At 43.6% G+C, this 27,975-nt stretch overlaps 1 protein-coding gene across 3 annotated transcripts in view; it reads left to right on the top strand.

Moving 5' to 3' along the window:
- Positions 1-26,090, top strand: part of LOC135394479 (dachshund homolog 1-like) — a 238,326-nt gene extending 212,236 nt beyond the window's left edge. For all 3 annotated transcript variants that reach the window (XM_064625236.1, XM_064625235.1, XM_064625234.1), the window contains 3 exons: positions 11,321-11,482; positions 14,803-14,865; positions 23,127-26,090. In XM_064625236.1, coding sequence (XP_064481306.1) covers positions 11,321-11,482; positions 14,803-14,865; positions 23,127-23,152 — 251 coding nt within the window. In that variant the 3' untranslated portion in view covers positions 23,153-26,090. The remainder of the gene's footprint in view (positions 1-11,320; positions 11,483-14,802; positions 14,866-23,126) is intronic.
- The last annotated feature ends 1,885 nt before the right edge of the window (positions 26,091-27,975 follow it).

Below are 27,975 nucleotides of genomic sequence, written 5' to 3'. Positions count from 1 at the left end.
ACACTTCGAACGTTTTTGAATGCGTGCTCTTCGTCCTTGGTAGATTTACGTTCTTTTTTGAGACTCTCGTCTTTCTTTCCATTACTTCTGTGGAGGAGGGGGATTTGCTTCTCGCCTAGGCCTTTGAGGGGAAAAAAAAAGGGAGCGGAAATAAATAAAAAAAAGATGAGAGGAACAGACCTTGGGGGATTTCCCCTTACTGCAAAGGAAAGGTTACAACCGTAAAGGAGCAATGATTTAACATGGATTAGAGGGATGAAAAAGAAAGCAGACACGAAGTTGAAATGGAACCATTTAGCGGTCCTGTTCCACTATACGTCATTTTGTTCTCTTGTTTTCTTCCTGTTTTGCGTCTTTCTTTTTTTTTTTTTTTTTTTTTGCTTTCGTTGAAATGCGTGGAATTGCTGCTAAAGTGGGAAAAAATTATCACTACTCACAGTGCCGACAAGAAAACAAGAAAGTAAGAACATGTTTAGGATTTTATTTTCGCACGTGTGTACATATAAGAGAAACAAAAATACGAATATATATCACTTTGCACCTTATTGTTTCCCCAACGGCTTCCATACAAAAACAGTTAATTCAAGTGCGGAGGAAGAAATGTGTCTGAGCAAAGGGAGGAAGAGGGGGAGTTGGTGATAGTCATTGTCGCTACAATGCCGCACTGAGATGGGACGAAGGGCGGTTAAAACAAGGAGACAAACGTATCTGCAGACTCTCAACTGACAGGAATTTATTTGCGCAGACAAATTTAAACAATCGAGAAGGAAAATAGCTAGTGCGCCACATATTTTCCTTCTTGATTGTTTAAATTTGTCTGCGCAAATAAATTCCTGTTAGTTGAGAGTTTGCAGATACGTTTGTCTCCTTGTTTTAACCGCCCTTCGTCCCGTCTCAGTGCTGCATTGTAGCGACATGATGTATCTGAGTCCAGTTGTAGAAGGTATAGAAAACCAAACAAGAGAGAATGGGACGTCATTATTATTATTTTTTTTTTTTTGACATCGTCTTATTGCCGCGAAGCAACTGTGGCTTAGAGAAAATGAAGCATCTCGAAACTATGTTAAGTAAAGTAGTGAGCCACAAGCTTGACTGATTTCGTCACTCATGCATATATGGTTGTTGCTGTTTCCCGAAAGCTCGTCATTCGCTAGATTGCATTGGAATGTTTCATTCTCAAAAATATTTCATCTAAGTGGTGCGTTGTTCCCTCTGCGGTCACTTCCTTATAGTTGTTCGAGTTCATAATACTTTTGATTCCCCCTGTTTTCGAAAGAGCAGAAGCTGATAATAGTATAGGTGTTATATCTTTGGGGATCGTTTCTCTTTTCTTTTTTAATTTGCATCACGGTTTCAAGTCCACGGTATTTTATGCATAAGTTTAGTTGCATCCATAGTCTGCGCAAACATGACCAACTAGCGCAGATCGTCTGTCTCAAAAGCGACCACCAAGCCACCCGGCCCACTCTGCCCGTACCGGCTGCATTCAGATGGAAATGTCAATCCCGACTGTCTTTTTTCTTGCTTCGCTCCTGCATCAACACTCGAGCTTCCCCGATTCCTCTCTAGGGATGCTGTCATTTTGTGTCCATTCGCTGCCGATTGACCTTCTATTTGACCTCTTTTTAGATCTTGGCAAGATTCATGAGCCCATCTGTTGCCCAGAATTTACTCGAAAAGCATCGGAAGAATTGAAAACAACATGCGTTATTTTGGGGGGCCCGTTAGCCACAGCCTGCTGCCGCGGCGTTGTGAACTTTGATGATAGGATTCGAGTGACGTGTGTTACTTCAACTGTGCGTGCTTATATCGTTTCGTCATTGCTTCAGCTAAATTTGTTTCTGGCGTAGGGGCTGAGCTGCGCACACAAGACCAATCATTCAACATACAAAACACGTGATGCTTAAAAAGTAACAAGGATTAGGGTTCAACTGCGATGCGTTTTTCCCAACATGCATATCTTTACGAATACTTTCTTGTTTATAACTGCATTCTTCCTAAAATGTGATTATAGCGACCCTATGTGTATGTGCGTGTACTTTCGCGAAAGCAGTTACTCGATAATAACTTTATCATAATAAAAATAATAATTACTTTATTTTTGTTTATCTGCCCAAAAACAACCACTAGGGTGTTCTTGGTAGGAAAGTAGTAAGTAGCGAAATTTAAACTTAGTAAAAAGTAGTAAAATGGTTTAGTAGTAAAGTAGGAAGGTTAACAGGTACATTACATTTCATTCGGGACTTACATGACACACATGTGACACAAAAGGTGACCATCCTTCTGATTATGCTCTATGGGATTCACATATTACATAATTCCGCTGATAGAGCTGAGGTAACAGACTCAATAGAGAGTGTTAGTAGATCGTTGATCGTGAATCTACCGTACTTACCGGAACCAATGGCAGCGTGCATGACTCAGAATCTTATGTGTTGATTGGGTGCGATAGACACGGTAATTCGGAGACTGACAGGCAGACCTCACCATTTTTCCTCCGCGACACTCTGCTTTACTGTACTCTACTTCGGAAGCCACGCTATCGACGCACTCACCAATAGTGTTGACCAGCTCCCGTGGCATAGTGATCAGGATCCGATCAGCTTTCCACTCCCAGACTGGGAGGTGACCCGGGTTCGAATCCCCGCACCGGCAGACTTACCAGACGAATGTCGGCATGGTTCCCTTGAAGTCGGCCCAGGACGCATACTAACCCCCCCCTGTCCCCCACTCCTTCCAGCTGTCCTCTCTCCATCTGTCCACATCTGTACGCCGCTCATAGCCACAGTTGCTTCGCGGCGCTAACACGGAACCAAAAAAAAAAAAAAACGAATAGTCAGTTTTAGTTAATCATTTCTGCTCAAACGGTTTGCGAATGCGGTTTCGCATGAGGGCCAATCAGAAGTGGTAGTGACACAGAATGGAATCCTCCGGTCGAGGAGCGGCGAAACCGTTCGCTAACCCTTTGAATGAAAACGATTCACTAAAACAATATAATAGGGAGTTTTAGTGAATTGTTTTCAGTCAAACGGTTTTGCCACGACCCAATCAGATGATTGCGTTCTGAGCCACTTCCCCTTCTCATTGGTCATCCGCGAAACCGTTCACGAACCGTTCGAGGACAAAGCGATTAACTAAAACTCACTAGTGTCTGTAGGATTATCGGTACCGGAGATACAATTTCTATTCATCGATGCAGCCCAACTGCAGTCAAGACGACAAAATTGACGACAAGTAAGAGAGAGAGAGAGAGAGAGAGAGAGAGAAGAGAGAGAGAAGAAAAAGAAAAGGGAAGAAGTATAGTAAGCGTTGATTCCGACAAGACACTGAAGTATTAAGCGACGCATTTAGTAATCCGTCGTGTGCAGTCATCCGTGTTGGATACAACGAACATTATACAGTGTGCAAAAATTTCTCCTCCAGGAACAAAAGATGCCGTTACTTCGATACCAACACAAAAGGAACGAGGTTCATCGGTTGCGTGGTTCGCGATTTCTGAGCGAAAGGCCCCGGATGGGTGTCTTCAAACGCACTCCCGCGATGATTGGATAAATCGTTTGAGGAGACCAATGAGAACCCGCTTCGCATTGTCGGCCTTCTTGACCAGGAGAAGGAGAGCGTACAAATTATGGCTTCTTTCGATCATAAATCATGCAACCCGTGAACCCCGTTCGTTTTGTTTTGGCATCAATATAACGGCGTCTTGCATTCCTCGAGGAGGAGTTTTCGCAGTTTAGTGACCCTTTAATGACATGGCAAATCACAGAAGAAAACACACAAACAAACAAATGAAAAGTACGCAGCTCTAGCCCTAAAATATTGCTGGTTGTCGCGAACCTGCCATATTAGCATTTCCATGGCAGCGTGCCGCTTTGTTTCGCAAGTTGCTGTCATTGACCCCTAGCCGCAAGGTGATTAATCCGCCATGAAACCTGCAACACTTGAAAGAGACCTAGCGACATCTCTTGTTTGTTGTATCTACTGGAAGAGTTTTTTTTTTTTTCTCTCTGTTGAATGTTCGTGCTTGCTCAGCATCATTCGTGACTTCAATTAGCCAATTAAATGCACCATTAGGTAGATACAAATAATTGCGAATTTGCCAACTTCATCGTGAATTCGTTGCGTTTCAAGATTCGTCATTCGATCGGACGGACTGCGTGCGGCGCTCGCACGCTACGTTGGCGGTGGGTGCTCTCAAACTGGGGGGAACGCCGCGCTTTTCGTTCTTGATCATGTGGCCGCTCTCGCTTCTCCACTAATTTAGTTGTGCCCTTTCCTTCCACCTACGTCCCCACCCCCTGCGTGCACGCTTCACGATCCAGTGGGGCCATCTATTGGCAAGTCGTGCAACTGTGAGGCTCGCGGGTAGTAAGCAGAAGGGTCTACCTATAATGGAACTAAGGAACGACGTCGTAAAAGGTGTTTGACTTGTTTTTTTTTTTTTTTTTGTAGTGTGTAGCCTTTCTGCTGGTTTATACATGCTAATTATTGTGATGTTTCCTCGCTTTCTGACCGGGAATATAGAGCTGTTGAAGGCATAAGGGCAAGAACTGCACCGTTGATCAGATGGCAACATCTCCTTAAGTTTGAAGAGCAACCTACAACACAAGGACGGAGGACAAAAAACAAGAGACATGCACGTGGACAGTGTATGTGTCTGTCCGCGTGCATTTCTCATCTCTTGTCCTCCGTCGCTGTCTTGTTAGTTGCTCCTCAAACTGAAGGAGATGTGGCCATCTCATCGTACACACCAGCTTCTTTGTCTCCTGTTCCTATGTTCTGCGTTGTTGAGCTGCGCAGTTAAGTTCATGAAACAGTCCAGATGCAGAAAAGGTTGTTCGCGGGAACCTGATCTTTCCATATCTTTCTACATATTCGTATAGGATCCCTTGCCCTTAGACGCATTCCATCGAGTTCCTTAAGCGGAAAGAACCTAAGGAGCAGATAGCATCGGGATTTAAAAGCTTTCCTCTCTGCAGAAACCACAGACGAGAAGCAGACACAAATGCCGACGGCGATAGGGGAGAGACTGGAGGTTAATCTCTCCAAGCACATCAGCCTGTGTGTCAGTTATCCGTGTACATCGAGTGTGATTTTTACGTAGGTACGTCCGGGCGGGAATGAAATATCTTGCAAAGGTTAGGAATGATGCGTTTTTGTTTGTTTTTTAATTAGTAGAATTTGCCGAAATAAGGATTTTACAGCACTTGATTTCAAACAATCCAGGAAGCTAAGTGAACAAGTATGTGTAAACTGAGAAATCGAGAGTAGCTTATAGGCAAACACAACACCGCTGCCTCACCGCTGCCTCACCGCTGATTGGCTTTTCTAAACCGACACGTCCGCCGATGCTTGACAAAGGCCACGTTGGAATTACCTTTTTTAGTTTCTAATTTTTTATTTTTAGTAGCTCATATTTGTCTTACGTCGTGGTTCGCCTTGCGGATGGCGTAATGCCGGACAGCTACGTGCAGCATTCGCTGGTATCCAATAGGAAAAATTCTTTTATTTTCCGTGTCGATATCCAAATTAGCATCGCTCAGAATCACGCCACCCTATAACATGCGAGTTGTTGACATATCTAGTACAGATCGCGACGTATTCGATTGCGCGAATGTCAGACTCGGAATCATAATTGGGGCCAGAGCCGAAGGGTCGTAAATCACCTCGTGTACTGGGATCGAACAGTGGACTCTCTCTGAATCGCTTCTCAGAGTGCGAGATGTCAGGAAGAAATAAATGTCCCAGGGGTCAGCAGGGTTAGGATTATGGTTGTCTCTAATGGAGAGGGAGTGCATGGGAGGGAGATATCCGTCTAAATAAAAGTGGCTCGGAGACGAATAACACATGGCCGACCGCCATACACTTACTTGTGGCTGCTGTGTGTCTTTTGATATCTCGTTCTGTGCTCTGTGTCTTTGGCGTTTTTCTTGTACGGACGAGTATATTTATATTATTCGTTGCATGTAAAGGACCAAAAGTTTACGACTGAACCTTTTTTGTGTGTGTGTGTGTGTGTTCGTGAAGCTCCAGTTTGGAATAATCTCACGGGAGCCACATCACTGAGGTTCTGAGCAAGATGGTATTAGAGTGGTGGTTCTCTAAAACCAACTGGCATTTGTTTATACAGTTCTCTGGGTGCTAATGGTAATTACTTGTTCCGCATCATTGTATTCTGCATCCATTATTCGCATCATTGTTGCTTAGATTTCCGTACTGAAATTTTATAACAATTGTTATTAGATACTCTCCCTCTCTGTTGTTCACACGCGCTAGCCGGCTTTCTGTCTGTGACGCATGTCTGGCTGCTGTTCTCACCGGAATATGGACGCTTCAAAATACTCAATTATACTCAATTGTTTTATCATAATTTGTTTTGAAACGTCTTTATTTTCTCTGTTCAGATAATTTGATTTAATGCGAACCCCACCTTATCACAATCTTAGCAGTAAGGCTTAGTAGTTTTTGACAGAATGAACTGAACGAAAATAATTCCGTTTTACTCATCCGCATTTGATGCATGTTTTACGCAGCAGACGCAACATACTGTATATAAGTGGCGTGATGTTATTTGGGGTGGTCGATCAAAGCGACCATCACTGAAGGTTGGGACGAGGTACACTGTTAAAACAGAACTTCACCACATAGCACGCTCCTAGCCAACCGTCATTCCGAATGATATCATTCTGTGCCCTTATTTGCTGAAAACGGGAGGAGACACTTAGCTGGGACACATTATGCTTGTCACAGATAGGCTCCTCCCCCTGTTTTGAACGAATCATGACAAAAAATGATATCATTCGGTGTGGTGGTTGCCTAGGAGCGTGCCATGTGGTGAAGTTCTGTTTTAAAAGTGTACTAACGTGACACGACCAGGAATTGCGACACAAAAACGATTCGAAAATGATTTTTACACCAGTGAGTGGTGAGGGATGGAGGTGGAGGTGAGGTGGAGAACTCCAAGCCTTGCGAGAGATGGCATAAAGAAACGGAGATGGAAATGGCGAGCCTTGAACCAGTGCACCAGACCTCAGTGGTTGAAGCTGGTTGAAGTAGATGAAGCTGGAAAAATGTGTGGAAGGTGTCAAGAAAGGTCTGCAGTGGGTGATGTTTTAGAGATGTCTGTAGTCGCAGCAGCCGGTCCGGTCCACGATCCCTCACGATGATCGGTCTCGTTCTCCGCAGCCTTGATGCCCATATCGATGCCGCTGACTCACGTACCCGCGCTGTCTTTTGGCCACAACTCACGACAAGTATAGTAATTTTCGCGAATTTTGCGAACGCTATTTTCCCGCGAAATTAAAGCATCGCCAAGAAAGTGACATCCCTACGAACTCTGTCGTGCAGGATCAGCGTACCAGGGTCCCACGAAGTATTCCGAAAATGTGCCTCCATCCGATTTCGCGAATTATTAGGACCGCGAAATTAACCACTTATACAGTAGATGTATTGGCTTTCATGTAGAAGAATGCCAACACACTCGTACATCATCCGTCCATTTGGACTCCAAGAGCTTCTCTTCACAGGCGCACGTTCAGTATTTAACGAATATCCGAAGCCTCACACTTTCTTCGCTATTTGTTTATACGTATCAGTGCAGACGACGAAAAAGTACGTTTTTAAATCCCCCCCTTTGAGAACGTTTCATTCGGCCGATATCAACACGCAGGCAAGAAAGAAAGGAAGGCACGAAGAAAAATGATTTGGGTAACACCATATAGAACGCCTTCACTCCCCGAGGACTGGATTCTTGTTCTTTAAGTTTGGAGACGGATCGCCTCCAACAAAATAATCATAACAATTTCTGACTTGAATTCGTCCCAACGCTTGACAAGGGCGGGAAGCGACGACCAGCGAACCGTGATGGTGTTCCATCAAATTCCACAATAAAAACAGCGCTCCTTTAATCAGGAGTCGGCCTTTGAAATTCATAATACGAGTTAATCATATCAGTCAAGGAAGACTTTTTTCCTCTCTCTCTTTTCTCGTTATCATCCCGAATCTGTCACAGAGAAAAAGAAAAGGGCAACCAAACAAACTCGTATTGCACGTGCACTCTTTTTCTAACAAAAAAAAAAAAAAATAAAAGAAAACTGCGAGGAATAATAATAATAAAAGAGACTCCTTCGTCGATCCGTCATTTGGGTTGTGTGACTGATCAAGCATCTCTATGGGAGAATGACGTCACAGTACGTGGAGATATGGGCCAATCCGTCATCCCCGTGTCTCAGTACGAATGTGTGCGCCTAGGTCTAATCCTGGAACGCGAAGCATTGTGGGTCGGAAAGCCCCTAGTGGGTTTCGCGATTGCGCTTTGTGCGTTAATGCGCTCAGGATATGCCTGGCACTTTTTGTTTCGTTCCTTTAGCGTTCATTGTCGCGATTCGCGCGTACAGTCCCACGTCATTAGCATGTCAGAGATGCAAGAGCTTAACTGACAAAAATGATGACGGGGCATTTGAAAAAAAAAAAAAAAAATTGTGTGACTGATTACCGGTAGGTGTGACACAGCGTTGAGGAACTGTCACTTAAAAAGTATTAAGGACTTACGGGTGAATTCGGATCCAAGTCGTTGGGTACCGAACAATTGGTACAGTGTTTGTTACGTAAGCTTTCATGGGTAACTTCGAACAAGCAGGAATCCAAACACCTGTTGACAATAACAAGCCGCGCATATTGTATTGGGTTCACTATCTCGGGGAGGCGCCTGTGATGCACCTGAGTCTCTTTTATATTCCGTGTTAGCGCCACGAAGCAACTGTGGCTATGAGCAGCGTACAGATGAGGGCAGGTGGAGAGAGGACAACAGGAAGGAGTGGGGGCTTGGTATGTGTCCTGAGCTGACTTCAGGGGGAAGTGTGCCGACATCCGTCGGGGCCGGAAAACCAGGGAAACCCTCAGACAACCAGTAAATTGTAAAACAACAGTAAATTACCCCTTGGTGACAACAACAAAACGAAAAACAATGGTGAAAAACAACGGTCGCCTGCTCCATAGTCCATGGTCGCCGGTATAGTCTTAAGTAAGTGAACCAAAATAAGGCTTTAAATAAGACTATTCTAACTAACTAAGACAAACAAGGGGGATGGAGATATTGAATTGAATGATTGATCGGTGTATGACAAAAAAACGGAGATGTTAGTCCCAAACTACTCGGGACTGACTACTCCAGGACGCGTACTTTTGGGGGGAGACATTGAATGTTTATTTCCAGTTATTGATGTCTTTGCTGGCCCGTGATGATGACGACGACGGTGATGATGATATGAACAGGAAAAAAATGGGGAGTGTAACTCACGACAGAGTGGAGCTGGCTAACGCAGTACACCTACACAGAGTACGACCCCATGCTTACAACTCGCAGTCATCTGCTGGTGAACACTCAAGAGATTAAGTTGTTGGTGCATGCTGTGGGGGCCCGGTATAAATTGTAATTTTGATGCCAAACTTTGTCGTACGTGATTGGCGGGGATAGCCGTAATAACGAAAACATTCAATGTGAAAATTTGCATTGTACGCGAAGGTAACCCATGCAGTGTTCTTCTCGTCCGCGTTACCCATGAAAAAGAAGCAGAAATGAAAGAAAAATATATATTTTAGTGGGCATTACGCACGGACGTTTTCTTCCACACTTACGTCTCACGTACGTCCAGTACATTCGGCTATAGGAAGTGTTTCTTTGTTTCCCAAAGTTCCGTCCGAAACGTTGACAGTAGTCTCCTTCCCTTTCTTAGAGTATGTTTTTCGTCACACTAACTGATATTAATCCCCCCCCCCCCCCACCGCCATTATCCCCATCTGGAGGAATATTCCTCCTCAGCATTCTCCGCACACAACCGCAGCTCCTCTCCTTAAACCAGAAGTGACGCAGATCGAGTCTCTCGCATCGTCAAAGAGAACTCGCGGGCACAATCGAACCCTATCAAATCGCGCGGTGTGTGCCCACTGGCCCGCGTCACTGGTGCCGAATCAAAAAGAGAGCAACGATGAAAGGCCACCCAGCGAGGAAGTTCGGAGAGTCCTTTAGCTGCAAAGGAAATGAAAAGGCGTTCGAAGCGGGGCGACACAAACAGTTTCACTGTGATTCACACGGAGAACGACAGATGTCTGCGACAAGTTGTGCCCAAGTGTCCTGACGTTGATGGAGCAGCAATGCGGGAGTTGACGCACTTTTTGCTCTCAGAGATGCTCGTCATTATTGTATGACTTTAAGGGCCGCGCGTTAAGTCCTGCGTTCGTTGGAGTGATGACGTTCGTTTCGGGTATAGAGTTAGGCCTACATTTTGTTTCGACACAGATATGCTATATTATATACAGGGTGTGTGCTCTAACGTGTCCAGAAATTATATTTAAAGCGAGCGATAAAAGAAAAGCAAGTGGTACTTTTCTGCTACTTGAGTATGAAACAGATACTGCTTCACTAGTAGCACCTGTTTCTTAGTGAAGTAGCTGAAAAGTAGCGCTCGTTTCTCTTTTATCGCTCGCTTTAAACAAAAATTTCTGGACACGTTAGAGCAAACACCCTGTAGATACAAATACACGGGAAAAGAACATCGTTGGACCGCTGATCTATTCGTTTAACGAAGGCATCGCGGAGATATTTCTATCTTAGGCCAAATGAATGTTTTGAAAATGGAAGGCTGAAGAAAATAAAATGAAAGGCTAAGGGAGGGATCATGCAGTTTGTTTTACGAATGTTTTAGTTCAGGTATTCTGCCGTTACATTATCTCCAACGAAAGATGAACGCTAGGAAGACAAATAAGGACAAGGACATTTTTAAATACCTCGTAGTCATGGTAGTTTCTTGTTTTGTAATAATGTTTGTGGAAATGTATAAGTGGCCCGTCCACAATATTTGTGCTTTGTTGTTTATAGTTTAAGGAGGTGCAAGCCAGAATGGGCTTCTTCTTTTTTTTCTTTTTTTTTCAGCATATCTGTGGGTCACAACACAATTGTTGCGTGTCAGACTGTTGGTGTTGTTGGTGTCAGAGAGTCATTCCCTGTACACATTCCTCCCTTCATCGTCAGTATTCACTCTAAGAGATACACCTCGGGTATTCCACGAAAAAGGACGGAATCATTTCACGGTCTTGGCATTCATGCCAATATGTAATTCTACGAAGGCAGCATCCTTGAATTTGAGGGACGAAGGGACACGGGAGACACAAACGAAATGACACTGTGTCCCTTCGTGTCCCTCAAACTCAAGGATGCTGCCTTCGTCGCTTTCACAGCAGCTCGGCTGCCTCATTGTACTTTGTCCATGTAATTCTAAATTGCTCCTGCATAGTGTCTTACGACTACATCTTCTCTCTTCAGTTTTATACCAGAAACGTCTGAAAAAGGAGCGCCGATGCCGGCGGCGTATTCAAGACCAACTGGAGTTGGAACAGAAGAAGCGGTCCCAATACGAGGAAGTGCTTCGTACTACAGCCTCTCTGCCTTCCTCCACAGAACACCGGTCCCCTTCTGCAGCGACAGGTAAGCAGCGCTGTCGTGTACTCGACCTCTTGCCGTTATCTAATGCACGATAATGTATTGTTCCACTGCTGTGTAAAGTACTGCGTGACAAAGTAAGATTATCATTTCATTTGTTTATATTTCTTCTTTGCGACGAACAACGAAATGTTGCAGTTTAATGATAGGCTAAGCTTAAACAAGAGAGATAGAAAAAAAGAGTAACCCCAAAGGCCCAAAAAAGATTATGGCAATGATTCGTGATTCGCGAACAGGTGATAGCTCGCGAGGGTTTGCGAGACAGAGGTGATCATGAGCGACGCCACAGTGTTCGTTCTGTGGATTAATTTTGCCCCCGAGGGGTTCTTATTAACGGTGCGCCGAAAGCTCAACGCATGCGTTTCAGCGTATCTCGTAGAGAAAGGCGCGTGTAAACAACTTGTACCCTGCCACCAAGTTGGTGGCGTCCTTGCCCAGGATCGAACTCGCGACCTTGGGATAAGCAGGCGGACACTTATTTTTTATTTATTCCGTGTTAGCGCCACGAAGCAACTGCGGCTTTGTGCGCCGTACAGCCGTGGACCGATGGAGAGGGGAGAGCAGGAGGGCGTTGGGGAAAGGGGGGGGTTAGTGTGCGCCCTGGGCCGACTTCAGGGAGAACTGTGCTGACATCCATCTAGAAAGTCTGCCGAAAAACCCAGGGAAAACCTCAGACAGCACAGCCGGTGGTAGGATTCGAACCCACTACCTCTCAGTCTTCAGCACGACTTTGGCTACCATGTCTTTACCCGCTCGACCACAGGCGAACACACTTCCAACTGATTCGAGATATAAGAGACAGGAGACATTTGACAGCCAGAGTACCTGTTTCCAAGCGTACGACGACTGTGGTAACTAAGTGTAATAAGATAATGAGCAAATTAGAAGCTAGACACCAGTAGCACAAAAAGTCGTGAAAGTCGACAGAAAACGAAAATCATTATACACGTGCCATATCATCATCACTGTAAACTATAAGAGACTTATTTACTAAGGTGCACCAACGTAAAAAACTTGCACTATATTAAACGGCTACAAGACAGCAACACCTCGACACGTGGCATTTCAGACAATTTCGGCTGTCTACATAACGTCCCTATCAACTTCGTTTGACGAATGCCAAAGCAGCCACAATCCGTAAACATCCCCTGGCCATAAGCGCACGTATGCATATTTACTCTCAGTAACTCAAGTGTGGTGTCATAATATTCTGAACCTTATGCCGTGCCACAAACAGCATTATTCTTTCCTGACATACTTAATTGTCTCTCATGATTATCTAGAAACCTGAAAGTACTGAACATAAATTTTGGACCCGGGCGACATAAGGACCTAGAAGCTACGAATATTACAAGTTTGCAAGAGAACAGCAGAAAGAAACTCAACGAACAGCATATCTTATCTCGAAATATCACGCGGATATGATGGTTCCCTAGCTCTTATTTCTTGATTGAAGGAATCCAGCACACTACGCTCTGTAAAGTGCTTTCTCTCAGTGCGAAAGAAAAAAACGAAGGGAATATAAAAATCTTAATAGAAACAAGATAAAGAAAAGAAAACTTGACAGAAAGATGGGGAAAGCAACTGGGAAAGAGGGATATACGTATGTGCGAGTCAGTAAATCGTCATAAGAGTTGAGGGAGGGTCAGGAGGGAGATCACGTGGAAAATGGGGAGGCATGTGCTCCAAGTAACAGCTGTTTGTTTCCGGAGATCCATTAGTAAGATGCTTAAAAGGATATTAAAATACGCGGCCGGATCTCGAACGGTCGATTCGCTGCTGCTGGAAGTAATTTTGCTGCTGAGCGGTTTTCTACGCGTTCACTGTTTGCGGCAAAGTAGCTATTCTCTCGTGCTATATGCTGTCTCTAATATTTCTTGGGACTCGACTTCGATATGCGCAGAGATTGGTACGTGCGTAATTTTAAGTCAATCTCAACGCATATATTTTCGATCTTTTAATGGTTACTTTGCATGGTTGTTACGATCATAAAGATCAACAGAAAATCCAGTCTACTGAAGTATATGCATTACCTGACACAGTACATGACTGAACTTGACCATCATCACATTCGACGTCTCGCATTGAGTTCCGCAATTTGTTTTGACGCATATACAACGTGCTAAAATTGGGACAAAGCAGCATACACGCAGGCAAGCTGGTGGACAATCTTGGCAGAAGGGCAAGGGCGAGCTGGTACATAATCACAACAGTGAAACCCGAGACACAAAATGCATGACGACGAAGCCTGAGCTTCTGACACAACAACAACAAGACGTAATGTAACACAATCACGAGCTTGATCCGCGGAACAAAAAGAACAGCAAGAAATATCTCACCCCTGCCTTACTGCTTGTTTCCGCAGTTACTGGTTTTTATGCGAAGGGAGGTGAAGGAGGGAGGGAAGAAAACAGATGTCGAATGGGAAGATCAGGCGTTATTCCGATGGGCTTCGTATTCAAACGAGATTGCGTAGACTACTGTGCACGCAAGTGGTGCAGCGATGACATAACGGGGCTATGCAAATTCGCGGTAACGTTCGAGCCGGATGTCAAACGCAAATCGAAACGTTATAGTTTTCGAACGGAGACTCTTGCAGTACAGAGGAAGACACGGAAAGAGAGAGAGAGGAGAAAGGGGGGGGGGGGGGACGAGCGTAATATCTCGAAAGTAAAAACGATGTGCGCCACGTAAAGGCAGCGATCTTAAAAGACAGGGAAAGAAGCCAGAAGGAGGTGGTTGAGTGTAGCGCCTTGCGCCGCTACGCCACCCGGGCCTCTTAAAATAAAACTTCGGAAAGCGCGGTGACTTTGACGTGTCACAAAAAGGTGTGCGCACCCCATTCCCGACAAACCATGGGAGATAACGATGTCGTTCGGGATGATGGTTGGCTAGCAACACGAAATGCAGTGTTCCCTTTAAAAAACAAACACAAAAAACACACACACAGCATAAACAGCACAGTTCCCTATAAAGTTGGCCCAGGACGCATAATTTTCCCGAACAACATGCCGCCACACGGGTAGGTATGCTACTCGGCATTACAGGAGCAGGAAAGCAGGGTTTCCTGTCCATAAAGAGGAATAACGTCAGTAAGATTCCTTTGAGACGAGTGGGATACCTATACTGCATAGCGTGTACAGAGTCATGGTAAAAGCGAGGTTTGCTAGTTACAAAAAAAAAAAAAAAAAAAAGCATCTTCAAGTACACGCTCAACTTTGGCCTGCACTATCATGCCGAGATCTTGATGTGGCCCTTAATTATGGCCTCAAAGATGAAATCTCCCCTTTCTTGTTTGATTGCAGATCGCGTGACGTCATCTGACACGGAAAACGATCGACCAACTCGGCAGGAACAGGACAAGAAAGGTAGGCTAATATGTGTATTGGTTATTGATTTTGACTTCATTTGATATTGACATGGAAGTCCTGTAGGTTCTTAAAAATAAAAATTATGTGCGGCAGCATAAAGTTAAGTTAATATCCCACATACGTTCCACGAAACTGCTATGCAACGCCCCGGTGAATGTTAGACAAAATGGTGGAGCGACATCAAGAAGAGTTGCCAAACAATTCAATGAAAAAGAAAAGAAAAACAAGAGAAGGACAGAAGAAGAACAAAACATAATGCATAATTTCCGTACTGGATCTCGGTCAGGGTTGAGAAAAATCCGGATATTCTTTAAAAAATTTCTCCAGTGGGCTTTTTTGGATAAAACACGGATATTTTTGGAGAATATAGACAAGCCTAGAAATGTGACACAGAGTAAAAACACATGTGTTTTGCTGTTCTTCTTGATTTCGGGTGACCTCTCAGAGCTTCGGTTCATGGAACTGCCTGTCCCGGTAACATTGAATGAGTTTCCATTGTTTTCCGAAAGGTGGAGTCCCATGCACGCGTGGGTGAGTGGTGTAGATGCTACACGTCTGGATTAGCTGTCGTACTTCAGTTACACTGCCTCCAGGCAGCAGAAGAAAGCCTCACCCTGAATGGGCAAAAGTAAAAGAAAACGTGAAAAAGTTAAATCTGAACAGTTAAAAAGCTTCAAAGATAAAAAAGTTAGACGGTAATGTTGCGCGTACCTGGGCTTTTGTAAATAGCCGACACTACACTCTAAAAATGAACTTCACCGTATAGCACGCTCCTATAGCCAACAATCATCTCGAATAATATAGTTTTCTGCCCTGATTTGTTGGAAACGGGAGGCGTACGCCTTTTCTGTGACAATTATGAACGGCATAAGTGTCACAATAAAGGCGTACACCTCCCGTTTTCATCAAATCAGGGCACATAACTATATCATTTGAGATGATGGTTGGCTAGGAGCGTGATATGCGGTGAAGCTCATTTTTAAGAGTGTACAATAAAATAAAGTGGGAGTTTTCCGTGTGACGTTGAATTAAGATTGTCTTTCACATCGTATCTGGACAAAATCTCTAAAAAATCCGGATTAGATTGCATGGATAAAATCCAAACAACCCTGATCTTGGGGTACTTTTGAAGCCCGAAATTTGAAGTCGTTTAGACATCAGTCTTCTGTCCCCTTCCTCGTTCTTTTTTTTTTTTTTGGTCAGAAAATGCGTCCCACGCAGCGAAATTTGTTGACTAGCCTATACGCGGAGTGGGATTAAAGTCAGCAGTGAGCTTGTCATGATATTTTTTCGACCTTTCGAACTATCCCCGCTAGCACACTATCATAACTAGCACAGAGTAATGAGGAGGAGCTGCGATCGGTACGGCCCTCTATCGGCAGCTTCGGAAACACTTTATCGTCGCCTACCCATGCGCCTGACAACATAAACAAATGCGTCTCCTATGCATAAACATGGCACACGCTTTTGTTTGACGTTAGAAGACGTTTCGACAGCCTATGAGTTGTTCCTCGTCACCCTGCGCCTGTTTTTTTCTTTTTTCTTTCCTTTAATAGTTTCTCGAAGCGTCGTCGAATTATGTTTACACAAGTTATAACGCCCTTCTTTGCTGGTCGGTTATGCTAAGATAGCTTTGAAATGACCTGGAACAACTGAGCAAAGAGCGCTATCTCAAGCTTATCTTGCCAACGCAACTAATGGGTCAGGTAGAGCGTTATAAATAACCGTTTCAGGTTTGTTGGCAAGATTAGTGTCATATTGCTTCTCGTCGCAACTTTTAGGCAGGGCTAGTTGCCTGTTTTCGAAATTACGTAAGGCTTAGCGAACGCCCGTGCAAGAAAAGCAAGTCTTTCGGTATAGTGCTGGTCGTGGTTGTTGCTGCAGAATACCCAGAAGCAGAAATACCAGCAGCCCTACTTGGAAGCTTTGAGCAAACATTCCGTATCTCCATGATCCAGTACGGTGTCATATCACCCGCACTGCATATCACGTTCATCTACGCGGAACGTTTAATAATAATAATAACGTTAAGCTTGACGCCGGTTTTGCTGTCGTTGGCTGAAGTAAATTCGCATAATCCATTATCGTAACACGAGTGTTTCATCGCGCAATATCATTAATACATTGTTTCTCCGTATCAGCAAGGATTAAAAAAGAAGCAAAAGACACGACTCGACTTCACGCGTCAAGTGATTTCTACATAATTTCAGTTGCAATTTTCGAATAATTTCCAGCATGTCATAAAAAGAAAATTACAAGGTATGAAAACAAAAACAAGTTTACTCCCAATTATTATTTAAGTTTACTTCCGCGGGTATACCGCGCGTCTAAAGCAATGCCCATGTAGGGGTTTTCTTTTCTCCATTTTCCTTTCTTTCCTTCTTCTATATGTTTTCAATCATTTACAGTCCCTGTGTTTACCGTCGTATGTCATGACTAAGAGAGAAAAAAGAAGTCGATGAACGAGACGTGTAGACGTGTCTTACTATATCATCCCTCTCATGTATAAAAGTAAATAAAATCATCCGAAATGAAGCACTTATTTCACTTTCCGAATATTGATTCCATCTTCAGAACAACATATAGCTGAAAAGCACATAAAATGTTTCATTTCTGAAACGAGCTCGATAATAGCACCAAGAGAGAGAGAATTTCCCAGGAAAGAGAGACGGCAACCCTTAAATGAGCATTTATATAATTCCGAGTCGACCCAATCGCCCCCTTGTAAAGCAGTCATTCATTAGCCGAGACCGGGTTATTCATTTAGGACTACACTAAGCGAGAGCCATCTGGTGCAATTCACACGCAATTGTGTTTCGCCCGTGGGTTGCCCATGTTTTAATGCGGCGCATTTTCCATCGAACTTACCGGTTTTCAATTTGTTTGCGGCAGTTCATTTAGGAGATTGGAATGCGTTAGCTTACTGGTATCACTCTTCGAATAGGGGAAGTGGCGATTTGGAATGATCATCTTGCGTTGTGAATTGGATAACCTGGGCTACGTCGCGTAGAAGATAAATGTAGGTTGTGCTGTTTCATGTTCTTTCCTCTGTCTTCATTGTTTTTTGCATCGCCATTTCTTTGAGACGGGAAAATAACGTTTTTGAAGGAATTCGGGTGCGAGCGAGGAACAGGCTGGTCGAGAAAAACAAGTCCCGCGAAATTATGTACACAATAATGTCGGTGACAGCGAGACAGCGTCATTTCGAGATAAAGCGTTTACTCGAAGCGCATCACAGATATCGAAGACGTTCGATATCGATATCGAAAACGCAAATTATCATATACTCAAATTGACACAAAAAGGCGTCCGCCTCCTCCCTCTCTCTCATTCGTGGCGATGGTTGGCGCACAGCGTGCTATGCGGTGAAGTTATGTGTTTAGAGTCTAGGTGTATTTTGCACGTTTTTTTGTAATTCACTGGCATAGAAGAACTCGAAAGCGTCTGTCTTGTTAGCAAATGACATATTGAGCAGTTTATAGAAAATTACCTACGTGAGCAAAACGCTTTGGCCATAATTGGGATGAGTAGCCCCCCACTATCTTTGCATAGTTAGAAACTTGGAAGTTAGGAGATTTACTCTCATGCCAATTCGGCAATCTAGCGGCCTTACCTCAAAATGTGAGTTTTTACTAAAAATAGATATACTTACGACTATGTTTACGACCTTTATCACAGTGTCACGCGGTCTGTACATCTCCTGTCTCGACGCTGAATCCTGGAAGAAATCGATCCGAACATAATTTCTTCTTTTTCCTCCTCACAGACGCAGTGGTCGTGATCCACGGAAGGTGATTTCATAACTTTATTTCGACGAGTCATACACCCCGCTCATAATACGTCATTCTCATCACTGCTATTCGTATATGCCCATTTCCTATTGCTGTTGCCAGACGGCGATTCCGTTTTTCGTGCCGATAGCATATATGTGATTGATGTGCTATGCCCAAGTAAAGTTCCGTAAAGTAGAAGCGATATTAGTGCTCTACAAAACTATATCACGGTTGTTTACCACGCTCAACTCTGCTGAGGTAGGCAGAGATAGAAAAAACTATCTTCTACTGATACGACGCAGATATTTGCTTCGGGGCAGAGGATACGAAATAGACAGGGAATACTTCGTTTCGGGACTCAACTAAATTCTTGCGGTCTCATTTTCGATTCGAAACTCGACATATTTTGCTTTTGCCGATCAATCTTCTTTTTCTTGCTTCGAAAGTTTTTCTTCCGTTAAAACTTGGAAGGAAAACATCAAAGGCTTAGGTATTCGTACACACAGTGAGCGCGTGATTGCCCGCCATATGTGCCTTGTCACTGGCGGTATATCCTAGGTAACGTGAACCGACTCGCGATGCTCGTTCGTCCCCAGCCATTGTTAGGGAGCCTTTTCATAAGCTCTGCTCGTCGTGGCGACTTAATTAAGAGGTATCATGTTACAGCTTCCGCTCGAGAGGGTCTCTTGTTTCACCATGCAAGCGATTCCATTCAGGTTTGTCGTGCGCTGCACCCCACCCCCGTGGAAAAACTTACGTTTTTGTCCCCTCTCCCCCGTCTCTCTTTTCGATGCATGCTCGTAATGGGAATGTTCCGAAAGTGAAGCTTCGCGTGGAATGTAATTTAGCGTAATGAAGATTTGCTCATATCGGAGCTAGATTGAGTATGCACCGAAACATAGCAGTAGTTTACGCTTTTCCCCCTTTCTCTTGTTCTTTATTATGCCAAAGAGATGTACCGTGTTTCTCTACACTGATGCTGATTTGAACGTGTATTCAGGCCTACTTCTATTTCACAGTCGGGATTGTCAACGTCGCTGTCTATATCTCCTTCAACCCATTTGGGCATTCCAAGAGACCAGCTTTGCAATTTCGCTTCCCTACCACTCCTCCTTTTCCTATCATTCAAAATGTCATTAATCATTCTGCCGCTAAAAGAAGTCAACTGTTTTCCCGCTCTTTCTCCGTCAACTCTGTTTACTTGTTCATTTGAGTACTGAACGAAAAAGGGTAAAAAAAAAAGATCGGCACACGATCGGGCGATGGCAGCCAGTTATTCAAATTGCGTTCACTTTCGCCTTTTCCTTCTGCTTTCTTTCTTTCATGCTCCACAATGTTCCCGTTGTGCTGTTCCAGCGTCCCACTTCCCTTTCGGTGCAAAGACAAAGCTCTCGTCTCATATATGCAACAAACTCGGTACAGAGGACGAGACAAAATAAAAATTCTCACTGATGTCTTGGCGGAAACGTCGACTTGATGAATTGGTTGATGAATGATTGAATGCGCGCAAGGCAGTAAAATAGTAGATGACAAAAAAGTAAAGCACAAACGTGCGTGGGGAACGAAAGGTGGTTAGATATCGCTCACCCTTTTACATTCCTAGTCTTTATTTACTTCTTTTTATTTATTTATTTATTTTTTCGTGCGAGAGAAGGGGTATCGTATTTGTGTAGAAACAGTACACCCATTTCTCCTCTTGTTGCGAGGGGGTGATCTTTGAACGAAATTCAGAATTGCAGTTCGCATAAAGTGACGGAATTGCAGCCGCTTAGGGAGAAAAAGGAAAATATGTACAGGCTCCTGAAGCAGAAAAGATGAAAGAAAGAAAGCATGGGGAACGTACACACCAGTGTGCGCGTGAAGTCAGAACTTAAATTCGATTATGATAGAGGTTGAAGGGTTTCTTTTTCGCCGCGGAGGGAGATAAGGAAATGAGGAGGAGGAATTGAGTGGTGCGTCTTCTAGAACCCATCCGTCATTGGATTGTCCCCGTGAGGGGAAGAGCGGATCCAGCTTCATTGACGTGCTTAACATTTTGCCTTGAGTCAAATGCACTCAGGTCAGATCCTAGATCTTGTCGGTCCGGCTGCACAAAGTGCTCTTTCTGGCAGAATCATATTTAAAACCTTCGCTTTCGGCACGTTTCAGAGCGTTCGTGCACGTTTTCCGAAGTTGTGGAAATTGATAGGAAAAGAAGAGCGCCGATGAACGTGCCCTCGACTAACTTTTCGTTTTGTGAAATGCTGAGATAAATGGCAGTTACAAAATGCAGTAGCCAACAGGAAGTGATTATTTTTAAAAGTGCTCGTACGAGATTTGCTCCATCGGCTTCTATCTGTCGTTCAAAACTCCGAAGCCCAAGATGCAAAGCCAGAAACAAACATTGACGTCGAAATAGATATCAGCCACTCAAACAACCCGTGAAAAATTTCTTAACGAGCCGCAACACGGAGAGGCCTACCCTGAGTATGTCGTGTCTGCTAACGAATCCTTTATCGAGTTTTTGCAACGAAAAATATCAGTAATTTCCTTTGCCAACTTGTACGAAATCAAATTAGCCGTTCGGCTCTCGTGCGCGTTATACGTCTTTAGCGAAACAAAAACATGTTCTGCTACAGAGAAAACATACTGTGCCTGGAACATCGATCTTCAAAGGCGCGCACCATTCTTTGGGAGTATTCATAAAGAACCAGGATATTTTTGCGCCCTCGTTAAGATGCTATTTCTGTTTCAGTTTTAGCGGACGACATTTTTCTGTTCATGGTTCAGTGTAGTTCCGGTTTTGTTTCATTGTGACTGCTGCAGAGCATTGGACTTCTTTTTGCGCTCGTTTTAGCGGAATTTCCTTTTTGGCTGAACGTCATTAGCGACTCCGCTCGAATGTCCTTTGTTTTCCTCCGCCATAAAGGGTTGCATTAAACGGGAAGGCGAGGCTGAATGATAATTGGGATGGCGACGAAAGAAGAGTACGATTAATGTCGGAGGATTCGCGAAAGAATAAGACTGACTGTTGTTATTACATCGCGTAGCACGTTGTTTGTTTACGAGAGATGCGAGGGTAATTGCCCATTAAATGGGTTCGACGACAAAAGAACGGCACGAAAATCACAACAAGCAGAAAGTACAGGGTGATGCACGAGATGTTGAGAGTGCTTTCCTTTTCAAAGCAGGAGGACTGTTCGTATTATAAGTGGCTAGTCGGTGTTTTTGATGCTGATAAGCCATTGCATTATCGCATTAGGAATACGGTTATGTTTTTACGTTATATCTAACTTCATACGACATGCATAGACACACTGTCGAAATAATAATAGAGGGTTTCTCGTCACGAGACAACTTCGACGACGCCACCGTGGGCTAGTTTTGTCCACCAGAGGGCTCTTTAACGTTATCTGAAAACTAGGCACACGGCATACCCTCGACGCTCGAGCATTAGTCTCAAGATATGGGAGACTTTCTTTCTTGGTCCAGATGTATCCATTCAGATCCATTGTGTTTATGCATGCATAAACATGCATTATGCATTTATGCATCCATCCGCAGCGTGTACAAACGTCAACACAATATATGTATATATATAGTTTTATTATATAGTTTTACTAGCTTGCCCATAAACAGCACGATGGCCTTCTAATATTGTACAATGGTTAGTACAAACCAGTGGAACATGAATTAGTAAAACATTGCACAATCAAAAACGTCAATGTCACAAATTTCATTATTATAAAGACGCTGCACACGGGCCAGATGACTCAGTGAGCTAAATCTCGGAACATTAAAAACACGACACTGGCGGAAAGTTCTCATCGGTGCATGAAAACTAATTGATTCGATCAAACACTGGCTATCGAAATTGGCATGAACGCATTTGCACAAAAATATAATGTCTCGACTTTTGCGTCTCGCAACCAACGTTTCTAAATTGCAATGACTCAGTATTCTGTTATACTCATAAAAATATTGTCTCCCGAGGTATCTATCAAAGTAAATTCTGATAAATCGGCGTAGTACATTTTCTACGGTCGATGCCAAAATATTTCCAATACAATTCCATACAACGGAGCAGTACTCTAGCTTTGGCAATGAATGTAGGGTAGTAGTGCCATGGTGGAAGCGTGTAGCTCAATGTCGAGTGTTAAACCTTGCCTGCTGCAGCACAACACAATTAAGTAAAGGGAGACAATGATAGCGAGTAGGTAAGAGATCAAATTAAGAAGTCATAAGATGGCTTACAGGAATTATTAGCCCGCACGTCTGTGGAGCTGCCCGTATGAATTTTTTTATTGTAACCCGCTAATCAATCCCTATGAGCAAAAAACAAAAACAAACAAACAAAAACAGAAAAAGCAAAGATAATACAAATGGTTCCTATTGAAGCGTTGACCCTCCGCAACAACTTCTTTCGCCTTGGTGAATGGTTTATTTGCATTATTATGCATTCCATGGCCAGTGTCTAACAGAAATTGTGTTTTCTTCCATCTACAGACGCCGCTGCAGCTCCCATCTTGTAGACCCCTACAATATCCCAAGTTCCATATCTTCGAGACCACTCACGTAATCGCGGCCGGCGGAAGATGTATAAAGACGACGTCCTGTTCTTCCTCCAGCAGTCATGAACTGTCTCTTTTTGACCCACGGTTCACCTGTCAGTGTTTCTTATTTATCGAGTAGCCCTTTTCGCGTTTGGGTGTGCGCGTCTCGCAAGCCGAATTTCGACAACGCCCTCTTGTATTCGTCATTCGCCATATCATCCGTGGAGGTGTCAAGTATGCCGGTGAACATCGCCTGTTCGTTCGTTCATGCCCGCTGGTGTAGAGCCGTTCCGATTTTTGACTCTCGTGGAGAGACACGTGCTTCAGGAAGGCAATGGAAATTTTCAAGGTCTGACATCGTGCGTTCCGTTCGTCCCAATCTACCCTGTTGCCGTGGCCTCTAACTGAGTTCCTACGGACCCTAAGCAGTCTTAAAGTCGACACGTAAGGCCAATTACATGGCATCACGATGGGTGTATGGGCGATACGAAGCACGGTCTACGCATGACCTGTAAACCTCCGTTGCCCTTCCGTAAGTGCGTCCATGTATAAAAGTCTAGTGTGTATGTATGTATTAGAAAGATATCTCTTTGAACTGGACTTACTGTGCGCACTCTAAACAGGGTTCCTCGTTCTATATTTAAATATCGTTTTGCGTCTCTACTGAACGATACATGGGTTTTCACTAGAGAGTGTCATTGTTGATACGGCTCTCGTCTACTTCAAAAGTTTTCGCCCGATATACTGTTGGTTGTCATCAAATCAGGAACTGTACACACGTTCAGTAGGACACCAGTCGTTTTACGCCGTGTGGCATGCTGCTCTGCAACAGTTCTGAAGTGTGTGATTTTGCTGCTGTATAATGCGGGGCTCTTTAATAGCATTGACTGGTGCAATGGTCGCTGAAAGATCGATCGTAAATATCAAAAATATCAATGGCTAGGCATTTCCTAAAATCACTTCTACAATCATGTGCCATGCATGCTGCGGTCGCCGAAAGCTGCAGTTGTCCCGTTTAAACTCATGTAAGACGTGGCGCGACCCGAGTGGAGTATATACCACAAGAGAAGCTCCTTGTCCAGTTTATGAAGCCACCTATGATATAGGAGAGTTCAAGCTTTCGTTTCGCACAAAGGTGGTATAACACTCTGGTTATAATCTTGGGTGATCATAGTCGGTTCTTATTTATTTGTACATGCCCGTTTATAATTATGTACTGTATTGAATTGCTGGAGCTAGGTTTCGGACGATCGTTCTGTCCAGCGTGCTCCAGTAAGTAATGAGGGAAACATTGGTTTGTTTTTCAACACTCAATTTTATTTAGAAATGATGTTATAAATTGTTGAGATGCGTCGTCTCCCTTCAGAAACCATAGATTTCATTAGTATCAGCTACTGACGAAATAATTTGTCAAAATTCTTCCGCCTTTGATTATTACTAATACTTTTTAAGAATGCCCTAATACAACCGAAGTGTTCCTCCTGTTGTTTGACATGTCAGTCAAGTCAAGTCAAATCACCGAAGCAACACGTAGGATTATCTTATTACTCCGCATGGTCTAAGAAGGAGAAAGGAGCCAATGTGGGGTCACCTGCTGTGGAGTGGATGGTGCCATCTCTGGGACCACGAGAACCCAGCTTTTCCCGACAGAATTCTTTATAAAGCAAACCTCCGAAGCACTCGAACGCTTGGTCGAACTTCTACGCTTTAGGTATCAATGAGCTGAAGATTGAAAATAAAAATAAATAAAATAAATAAAACGATGTGATGCGCCACAGATCGCGACACGTGTATGTGGAATATGTATAAAGTATAAAAAAGCCTACTGTACATATAAGTTAATTTTTCATGTTGTGTTCGCATTCTTGTTCCTGTGCCATTATTCGAACCAAACTTGTGAAAGTTGTGGCGGTGCACTTCTGCATAACTATGTCCTGGTGCTTTGTAATACCCACCTGTTTGTAAATCTTAAGACAAGGTCTTAACAGCGTGCTGTCTTGGACACACGCTATAAGTTGCAGTGAATGAAACATGCCCGTTTCTCTCAACATGTGGGAAGTGTGTTATGTCACATATCTCAGTACTTTGCATCACATTGGGGGATATTCAAATGCGCCGTTGCTGGAAAGCTGAGACAATGTAAAAAGTACACCGCGATGTCTTGTACATACGTGCATTTTACGTCAGTTTTGTGTGTTTTGAATACAGTCTTCTTTGTATCCAGTACACAGTACTACCCACTATAAAAGTTCAAATGGTGTGTTGTTCACAATTGCTTATTTATGAATGAAGTGTGCAGTACATTGTCAATTATTTTTATGTAGGATAAATTCGAAATCAAGTCATATAGTGAGAATGGCGGAAGGTATGTAATGCAAAGCAGACTGGAGGATCTAGCACAAGAGGATCTATGCATTGTTCTTCTACTAACATGCGTACAATGTGGGGCTCATAATGTCTAATAATGTCTAATAAATTGCCCTATAAGAAAACGCTTAAATAATTTTATTCAACCATGTAAGCTCAATTAGGTAAGTCATTACAAAGTTTCACAAATTACGCAATACTTGTGATGCCATGAATAGCTCCAGGCATTCGGGTAGTCGGCAACTGTCATGGGCTCGTCGTGAACAGAAATATTGAGCCAAAAGTGTATGTCTACTTGTACGGCGTGTCCTGCTTGATTCAGATGAATGGGTAAAAGGAAGGAGGAGCTACATGAAATAAAAGTAGAGGCTTGTCTCTGCGGGATGCGACCTCCATGCGACCTAAATAAACATGCACACATTATATGCCACTGGGTATAGCAAACGAAGCGCATTAGTGATGCGGCTTGCTTAATATAACCGTAAGATGTGCACACGAATCATAGTGGTAGAAATTGGGAAAGCTTGCATACACGCAGTGGTTAGACACACACACACACAAAAAAAAAGAAAGAACCAGAGAGAGACAAAATTCCGTTTGGGATTGACCTGCTAATTCATTAATCCGCAAAAAAAAAAAAAGTGACACGGGAGTGTTTAAGATATCTCTCCGTCTGTAGATTTTACAAAAGAGGGGGAAAAAATGTTCATTCACGTGTCACATGGTTGGGACAACTAGCTACCTAGATATTTAACTTTACTTAGCGTCATTATTGAATGACTTGGCGTAGAGGCTTCCGTATTCAGTTTATGCAAAAGGTTCCTTCCTGACGCTGGTCCAAATTGTCGCCATTTGTACAAATACAGCAATCGACACACACACATATATTGGATGATGATGAGGTGAAGTCAATCGAGATTGCTAGTAATCCCTGATTTTAACGAAGTGCAACAATTCAGGTTACCGTTGGAACATGAAGAAATGCAGTTGCATGCACGAAAGTCTTGTCATTAATAAATAGATCGATGCTCCTGTCCGTTTTTTTTTAATTACTATCCTGTCGGCAACTTGACATTCTTTTACACCTTTTGTGACTGGAATCATCAAAGTGCCGCGCCCTTCAGTCAACTCTCGTCTAGATGAAGCATACAAGTGGTATGAAAACTCAAATGAACAGCCGCGTAACTACGAAAACATTTTTTTTTTTTTCCGGAACATAAGACATCACGCTCTATTGGGGGGGGGGGGGGATATGTTTATTAAGAAAAAGAAAGGAAATGTGCTCTATTGGAATAAGGTTCGTGTCATATGTTGATCCTCCAGTATGCTTTGCTCGTTAGATCCTTTTGAAGGCGTTACCAGCTCAGTGAGTGAGCTCAGTACAGAGTGATTGATTCTATCTGTGCAAAAACCATAGGGAAAAATCATGAGTCATCTTTTCCCATTGTACGTTTTCTTTTTGCGCCCAAGTGAATGAGCCGCTGTAGTCCTTCCCACAACAGATTTTGCTCATCCGTCATTGTATAACCCGGCAGCAAGGTTGTTGATATGATAGCATGTTATTGCCCATAGGATCGTTATGAAGTTGAGCTAAGATTGACTGGACACTATTCAAGTTCTTTTTCCAAGTTCAGATAATAATAATGCCATTTAAAGATTACTTGTGTGAAGTTGTGCTTACTTATGGGTGTTTCTGAAACAGTTGGGGTGAGACGTCACTTGGAAAAGTGATTATTGCATTCCCCGCATCACCACCAGCAATGGGGTAGAGTATCGCCCCCGGCGATGACACTCCCCAGTCATCATCCCGTAATAAAGTTGTTGTAGTTACATGTGCCATGGATTATGACGTCGGCTGGGACACTCAGCATCTGACCATAGCGACTGGGTGCTAGTCCCTGCATGTAGGCTTCTAAATCGTTAATGATCCCCGAGCGGCGTCTCATAGATGCCGGCAGTCATGAGGTGTTAGTACGTCTTGCGCCGATTTCACATGGAACGGTCCTGCACGCCACAGGCGTAATGCACCGACATCATTGACGGATACAAGTATAGCTCCGTTCAGAAGATTTGTGTGCTAATTATTGAGACTGCGTCAGAACATGCCAGTAGCCAGTTTCTCACAGCTAGATGTCACTGACCGACCATTCATATTCTAATGAACCAGGGGATGATACAGGAACCAGTTGTTGCCACATGTGCGGCACATAAGGGCATACACAGCTATTCTTTGACGCACTTCTTATCTTGCTTTGGTCGTGTACGCTTTGTGTTACTAGAGATGAATAACACGGTCGGTTTATGCCCTAATGATTGATGACAGTCAGATGACCTCGACGTCATCTTCGCTGTACACGACGCCGCTTATTTATAGCGAGAGGTCATCTCCCACTACATGGAATTCAGACATGTATCATATTCGCGGTCATGTACAA

Source organism: Ornithodoros turicata, chromosome 5 (genome assembly GCF_037126465.1).
Source record: "Ornithodoros turicata isolate Travis chromosome 5, ASM3712646v1, whole genome shotgun sequence".
Lineage (NCBI taxonomy): Eukaryota > Metazoa > Arthropoda > Arachnida > Ixodida > Argasidae > Ornithodoros > Ornithodoros turicata.
This window is presented reverse-complemented; position numbering and strand designations above follow the sequence as displayed.